The sequence below is a fragment of the Leopardus geoffroyi genome, chromosome D4, assembly GCF_018350155.1.
Source record: "Leopardus geoffroyi isolate Oge1 chromosome D4, O.geoffroyi_Oge1_pat1.0, whole genome shotgun sequence".
In the NCBI taxonomy this organism is placed as follows: Eukaryota; Metazoa; Chordata; class Mammalia; order Carnivora; family Felidae; genus Leopardus; species Leopardus geoffroyi.
In genome coordinates, this window is record NC_059342.1 from 65,779,106 (window position 1) to 65,787,367 (window position 8,262).

Genomic DNA, 8,262 nt, shown 5'->3' on the forward strand with positions numbered 1-8,262 from the left:
TGCACTTTTTTGTAAGAGAACTGCATCTAGCTCCTGTGAAGAAGACCCTATCTCAAAAGATAATAAATTTAATCTTGAGAGCAGTTTTCAACATAGGGACCAATTTTGCCTCCCTACAGAACATTTGATAATCTTGAGACATTTTTGATTGTCCTACTTGGGTAGGGAGTGATTCTGGCATCTAGCGGGAGAGATCAGGAATAGTACTTAACATTCTACAGAATAGAACAAAGAATTGTCTGGCCAATAGTAGTTAGATGGAGAAACTGGAACTTAGAAAGAGCTAGACAAGCAACACTTTCAAGTGGCTAGCTCATGACTCATGTGGGAAAATAAAAGATCTTATATCTTGCTTTTCTCATGATCAGATTTAATGTGCAGCATCATAGGGGAGAAAAATTTGCCACCCTAAAATGTGTCTCTTTGGCATTGGAATTATTTTAGGCTAATTAAAAAAAAACCAAAAAACTAAGTTTTTCTTTTTGGTCTCCTTTCTAATTGCTTGAAAGAATTTAGAGAGAGGACCTATTCCAGGCGGGGAGCTATCACCAGGGATAACTATAGTATAATGTGAACTAGTTATGGTAGACAGGGAGGAACCTAGCAAGGCCCATTTTGACCAAGGTCCTCACTATGTCCCATTGTTTCTGGATGGCCCAGCAAACATTTGTTTACCCAACAGTTATTCCTTACATTTTTTCCGTGAATTGCATTCCTTCATTTTGAAGCCCCAGACTCCTACCCCTATTCCTGAGTCCAGAATAATATACATACCTCATCTTACCTGTTTTTGGAATCTCTGTGTATGTGGATCCCCTGTATGTACATTATTAAATTTGATTTTCTTTTGTTAATGTTTGATGTCAATTTAATTCTTAGACCAGCCAGAAGAAGCTTAAAGGGTAAAATAAAAATTTTCCTCCCCAACAGCATTATCCTACCATTGTCAATTTAATATCTTTCTAAATCTAAAATACTCTCACTATAGATGCCAATGTATCCCTTTCCCAACAATCTTCCTTTCCAAGCTGTTTGAGAATTCTCGGTATGTATTTAGGAACTGAGGAGGTAAAAATAAGAAGAAAAGGAAAGGGAGACATTGATGGCAGAATAATGGAGAGATAGATTAAAATATAAACATCAAAAAAGAAACTTGAATGACTCTCTATTATGGTCTTCCTTCTTCCCTTACCCCTCTTATGCTTCATTTAGTTCTTCTCTCTTCCTTTCAACAGATAATTAATTTTCTTCTTTTACTGTGCAAAGCATGATGTATAGATGAATTTATCTTTTGAGGAAATTTTGTTACTAATAAGTGTTATATTTTACAAAGTACTTTTCACATCTATTATTTCATTTGAATCTTTCTATAAACCTTATTTTATAGACAAGTAAAGACTTTTATAGACAAATAAATACTCAGGGAACATATGTGAACTTGTCCACAGTAACAGTAGAACAAGAACTCGTCTGTAGTGTTCTTTCATCTAGATAATTCTGACATAGATATGAGGATTATGAGGCTATGGGGTTCTTTATTGCCCTATACTTATCAGAGTATCAGAAATGGTATTTATTTTGGATTAAAAAATCACACAAAACATGTTTTAAAAAGGTGAGATACTGTCTTGGGAATATGTAATGAAATCTACTCAAAATAACACTAAAATGAGGGTTCTGTTGAACTGCTATTAGGTATCAAGCACTAACACAAAGTAGCTCATTAAGCCCTTCAGATGTCTCATGAGCTAAATTGTTTTTATCCTCTACCTGAGAGAAGAAAAAAAATTTTTTGAGTGACCTTCCAGTTGTGTTGCCTGTATTAACTGGTAGTTTTTACGAATTAAAGGTTCCCCCCTAATAATACATTTTCATAATTTTGGTCCCAAAATTTTGTACACAAACAACCAAAATGTTGGTTAATCACATTGCAAACATGCTAATAGTTTATTTGCAACTTGCATTTAAAGGGAAAGGGACCACTTTCTGACTAAATAATTTAAATCTAAATATTAATAGAAGACAGGTATCTATTCTTTTGAAGAATTTATTCATTAAGAAAACCTATATTCCACTTACTGCTCCAGCTCTCCTCTGAGTCAGACCACTCATTACAGTGTTGGCTCTGATTAGAAAATATATTAGAAAATTAAAGATTTCTTGGCAATCTCTAAGTCATGGATCTGAGACCTATCTTATTCAGGGCTTTCATCTTAACTTCACTTGGGACATTTCTGGGAAATATAAGATGCCAATCTCTATGGAAAATTTGGAGCTGTCTCTCCCCAGTCCACAGCAGAATTTGCCTAGTGTTCTAAATTCTGTCTCTAAGGCAAACAAAACAGCAGCTAAGGCTCAGTGAGTGTGGACACCTCCAGATCCTCCAGGAGGTAAATCTGCTAAATAATGTAATTTCTGCTATTTTTGCTTTTCAAGGCCAATGAAGACTTAGTGAAAGCATTATATTCGGAAAGCATAGCTTGAAGCCTCATGAGAAAGGATGAGAGTTATGTACACCCTGTGTACTCATTTTCTGATTCTCTTAGGAGCCAAATTTGCTCCCTGTTATTTCTGTCGATTCATGCTTAAATGGCTTATTTCTTGGTTTTTAGTGATTTTTGGTTGTGAACTCATTTAGGGGAAATTTGTCATGAGACATGTAAGATGTACTCCTGCAGGGAGAATGTGTGTTTTCCTCTGCCAGTTGCTTGGCATCACTACCATCTTCAAAATAAATCATCTCTTTGAGGTTTGTAGGAAAACTTATTGTTTGAATTTAGTCTGCAGACATAATTATTTCTTGTTATAAAATCTCAGCTAAAATGCCCTGCTGACTCTCATGGGGGTACTCTTTTTTTTTTTTTCTAACTCACCTTCTCAGTAAGAATGTAGACAGATTTATGCAGAGGCTTCCTATTAGACATTCACCTTTGGACAGAATCCATTCTTTGTCTTCTGTCATCTGTAGCTCTCAGTTTCGACCACCAGAATTGAAACTCAAGGACACCATGGGTACGTATGTGGGGTCAGAACTCACTTCCCTCTCTGGATTCCTATTTTTATTTATTTATTTTGCCTCTCAGAATTTTACTAATTTCCTCAACTTAGATGTATTTATGGTTATATATTAGATATATCAACTTAGATATATTTATGGTCAGCTATATTTACAATTAATGGCTTACATTATTTTACTATTCTTAGTGAGACAGTTTTTCAAGGTTCACAATACTGCCAGAAATGATTACTCTCTAAGATTTTATAAAAGTCTAAAATACTTCTACATAAACATTTTCATTTAACAATAGATTCAGCCATATTCTCATATTAGTACTTATGAGTTTAACTTTTTTAAATGGCTACATAATACTATGGATAAAACAGTATTTATTTAACAACTTTCCTATTAAAGGATATTTATGTTATTTTTAGTTTTTGTTATTGGTCAACATGTATATATTTGCAGATTGTATATCTAGATTAAATCTCTAGTTATAATTGCCATTAAAAAATATAATACTTAAATTTTGATATTTATTTCCAACTTGCTTTTCAGCATGCAACAATTAATTTGAGTGAGAAAGAAAAAGTCAGTGTGCCTTAATCCTCATTGCCTTTCCATGTTGGGTTTTATTGAGCATATTATTACTAATTTCAAGGAATAGTTTGTTTCTTAACCTTGTTCTAGAATTTATTCCATGGAGAGACAAACCATATTATAGAAATATTTTTAATAGGCATTTTTCATGCCAAATGAGGAATTGATTTGAACCAATTTTTCTCATATACAACTGAAATATAATCTTTTCAGGACAATGCCATTTGATTTCTCATCTGACTGTGATTGTCCTAACTGCTTGGAGAGTACTCAGAATGAGTCTGATTGGAATCCCTGTTTCAGCAAGAGTAGTAATGACTCTTTTTACTCAAGATCAAGAAAAAAATCCGTGTTTTGTTCTGGTGTGCATTGCTTTGCTTCTCAGTGTTGTTCCACCAGGCCAGAGAATGACACCAAAGACTCAGGATTTCTTCCCTCGGAGGAGGAAAGCTATGTGGAGTCTTCTCAAAGCAATCATCTCAGTCTGAACCCTGAGGGCATTACAAGGAAAATCAGACCATTCAGAGAATTGACTGTCCAAGAATTACTGAGGGAGTTTGGGGATAGCGGGAAGTTCCAGCCAAACTCCATGTCCGTAGGCCACTTTAGAGATCAAGTGGTAATGAAGTTCAGAAGAGCTTTGTATTATTCTGGAATTTGGGTGACACATGTCCAAGGCCACAGACTTGAAAAGCACTTATCAGCTAATTATTTCAAGAGAAACCCTGGTTGTCTACACCGACTGGTCCCCTGGCTGAAACGGGAATTAACAGCTGTTTATGGAGACTATGGCTATACAGTGAAGAATATTCTAGCCACCATTCTCCAACACATGACAGAATATGATCTGGACAGTGAGTCTTTCATTCATCTCCTGGAACCTTATCTACAACAACACACCCACCATTTCCTGCACGAGTTTATCAGTTTTGTTCATTCACCTTATAACATGGAGACCTATGACCAACGAGCCATCTATCAATGTCCTTCTGTTTCACCAAGGGTAAATAAGAAGTCCACAGCATCAGCTTCTGTTTTGCCTTTGTCTAAGGATCAGGCTCTACTGGCATCTCAACATAGAAACACCCGGGGCCAATGGAATAATGAGCAGAAGCCTCTGTCAGGCTTGAGACAGTTTCCAAATGGTAACTCTTCCTTGAAGAAATCGGAAATCCCACTACTCCATCAAAAAACAGCAAGCAAAATCCATGCTTGGGTTGAAGACAAACCAGAATCAGGTGATCACAAAGGTATAACTTCTACTAACAATATAATCTTGGATTGCCCTACACCAAGGGAAAGGGGCCCAGGCTTACTGAATTGCAAAAAAAAAGTTCAAGAGAGGAAAATGGAAGGGATAAAGTTGCTTTCTGGTAATGTCCAGGATCTGGGAAAGAGTGACACAACTGCACATACCTTCAGTTCACTGGAAATTTTTAATCAGGGGCAGTCATGTCAGTGCAGTCTAAAAGAAGGAAGGATTTTGAGCCCGGACCAGCAGATCAATTTCCAGGAAAAAGAAGCAGAAAAGAATAAACACTCAGATTCATCACCAAAGATTTTTCAAAGAAGATTGCCGAGAGAAAGATCCTTGTTAAGTTACAAATCCAGAAAGAGGGACCCCTCTTGGAGTTGCATTTCAGAAACTGCCCTTTCTTCTAAGAGAAATAGTAGGAAGCTGAGATCTTTCAAAAAGAAGAGGTTGAAGGGCAAACAGTCCTCCCAATTTACAGAAGCTGGTTCACATTTCAGTAGAAGAGTCCAAAGACAATCACAGTCCAATACTCACAGATCCAAATCTTGGTGTGTTGGGCTTACAAAGAGATCTTTAAGCAGAGAATCAAGTAATCCCTCTCTGAAAGGAAGTAACACAAGTGAATGCTTCACTCAAAATATATGCTGTGTGTGCTCAAAAGTGAAGAATGTGCATAGTTATGAATCAAACTATGGGAGAGTATCTTCAACCACAGTTCAACATGTGAAATTTCCTTCAACTGCTGGGAAGAGACCCAAGTGTTCTTCTAAATGTGAGAGTACTTCTGAAGCTGAAAGCCCCTGTAACCGTTTCATATGCCTACAGATTGAGAAACACAGGTCTCCAAGTAAACAAGAGATGAAGCAAAAAACTGCATTTCCTAGAGCTGGCAAAACTAGAGCAGTTACACACAGAAAAAACAAATGCCAGTGTCCAGATATAAGAACCACAAAGGAAGTCAGTGAAGTGAGGGATCTGAATGATATAAGGCAAAGGAGTAGTCTTTCTGAGTGTGCACCTTCTTGCAGGAAGCCAATCCAAAAGAAAAAGAATTCAGAAATGTCACCTGGCCATGAATGAACGTAAAGGAGACAAAGTATTAGAAACAGATGGGTGCAAATTGTTTTGAAAGGCAAATCAGTCTATTCAACTAGCCACCAAGAATCTTTGAAAATATGAATATAATCTGGAAAAGATTCTTCCCATCACTTTGTAACTGGAACTAAAAGCCTGATGAATTAAATTTAAGGCTTTCTATAGAGACAAATGCATATTATTAAATTGGCCATATATCTAAATATTACTTCAGTCTTTTTTTTCTCATGAACTGAATTCTTAAAATACTTAGCTTATATTTTAGTTTCCAGATTTAACTATGAAGATTATCTGCCAAAAGCTGCAAACACCACAAAGACTATACTAATGATGGGAGTATATATTACTTAACACAAGGTATGCATGTTAAGTATTACCAAACACAAGTGTTATTTTTTAAAGATACCTATATATTTTTTCATTTTAAAGAAATATATATGTATATATATTTTAAGTGTTACATATACATATATATAACACTTAAAATATATATACATATACATATATATATATATTCCAAACCTAATGCATTTTGCAATTCATAGAAAATAAGGAGAAATGGTCACTATCTTAAGACATAGTCATTGCCTTCAAGAATCTCACCATCTAGTTATAAAAACAGCTACAAATAGAAAAAAATAAACATCTTTGGGATACTTGGCACTACCTTCCTATTTTCCTACCCTGAAAACTGTGCCTTCATTATCTTCATTTAAGGCTGCCATATGATGGGTAGCTGATTCCCTACCCATTTCAAACTGGTCCAGTAATGGTAACTATACCAAAGCCAAGCTAATCATAGTATTTTTGCCCCTCTGGCCACACAATTGATGAGTCCAGTGGTGATCAAGTCATAGTACTCCCTTGAGATTTTTCAACTGGTTCTGATGAAGAGAGCTTTCTTCTCCCCTCCCAGTGGCAGATAGTAAAAGCTTTAAAGCTTGGATTGCTATTAAGAGCTATATTTCTCAATTTGTGAAGAAAACCAGTTTGAACTAAGAGTAGAAAGCTAACAAAGGAAAGCAAGACAAGTCATGGGGAGAGAGTCTTGGAGTCAGGAACTGGATCTTCTAGAACTTGAGTTGTCCTCTTGTTCTTCACATGATTTTATTTTTTGACCCTCTTTAGGTTTTGTGAATCAATACATTTCCTCTCTGCCTATCTTATTAAATAGAGAGTTCCAGTTACTTGCAATCAAGCAGTTCATGGGGAAGTGACAAATGGCAGTCTGGGAGAGAATAGTCAGGGAGCAACAATTCCCTTGGGGAGATTTCTGTAGGCTTCTTGGAGAAGTAATATGTAAATACTGTTTTGAAAAATAAGTAGCAGTTTCGCAGGTTAATATGTTGGCAAATGCTATCAAGAAAAATGAGCAACGTAAAAAAAAACTAATGTAACATTGTGTGTCAACTATACTTTAATTTAAAAAAAAAAGAAGAAAAATGAGCAACTTGAAAACAAATTAGAGAGATAAAAATTTCCAGCACTCTCCCTCCAGTGTAACTGGGAAATTCTGAGACGGTGAGAAGTGAGGCTGATCCCAAGTTGTAAACAGGAATGAACTCTGGCTTCTCTGGGTCCACAGTAGTTATAAAGCACCTAAATATAGCACAGGACTCAAACTTCAAATTAAAAAAATAACAGTGTGTGTTAATAACTCCCCTTTAAAAATAATCGAGATGTTCTTGCAGAAATCTTAGAAAACCTGTTTAATGGATATAAATGTGTTCCAGTACATTTAAATTTATATATATTTATAATTTAAAATTTATATATATTTATAATTTAAAATTTATATATATTTATAATTTTATATTTATATATATTTATATTTATATATAATTATACATAATTATATATATGTGTGCATATATATACACACACATACATGTGTGTAACATATATATATATATACACACATGCATATATACACACCCTATATCTATATCTATATCTATATCTATATCTATGTATTTAGAGAGGGAGAGGGAGAGCAAGCGTGAGGGAGAAGAGAAGGGTGGGAAGGAGGGAGGAAGGGAGAGAGAAAGAGAGAAAGAGAGAAAGAAAGAGAAAGAGAGAGAGAAAGAGAGAGAGAGAATCTCAAGTAGGCTCTAGTCTCAGCACAGAGCCCAATGTGGGGTTTGATCCCATGACCCTGGGACCATGACCTGAACAGAAATCAAGAGTCAGACTCTCAACCCCGAGCCACCCAAGCGCCCCTCTTTTTTTTTTTTTTTAAACACACTTACATCAAGTGAGCAGTACACTATAAACAATGAGCTAAACCTTTCATGGTAAAAACTCATGGGAAATA

The 8,262-nt window shown here is 35.5% G+C and overlaps 1 protein-coding gene across 2 annotated transcripts; it reads left to right on the forward strand.

Moving 5' to 3' along the window:
- The first annotated feature begins 2,319 nt into the window (after window positions 1-2,319).
- On the forward strand, window positions 2,320-6,156 carry LOC123592969 (E3 ubiquitin-protein ligase Topors-like). Of its 2 annotated transcripts, XM_045468444.1 has the most exons (3): window positions 2,320-2,390; window positions 2,882-3,012; window positions 3,557-6,156. In XM_045468444.1, the coding sequence occupies exon 3, from the start codon at window positions 3,816-3,818 to the stop codon at window positions 5,931-5,933; it is 2,118 nt and encodes a 705-aa protein (XP_045324400.1). In that variant the 5' UTR covers window positions 2,320-2,390; window positions 2,882-3,012; window positions 3,557-3,815; the 3' UTR covers window positions 5,934-6,156. The 2 variants fall into 2 exon arrangements, with proteins under 2 accessions (XP_045324400.1, XP_045324399.1); XM_045468443.1 differs by lacking the exon at window positions 2,882-3,012 and having other exon boundaries at window positions 2,328-2,390.
- The last annotated feature ends 2,106 nt before the right edge of the window (window positions 6,157-8,262 follow it).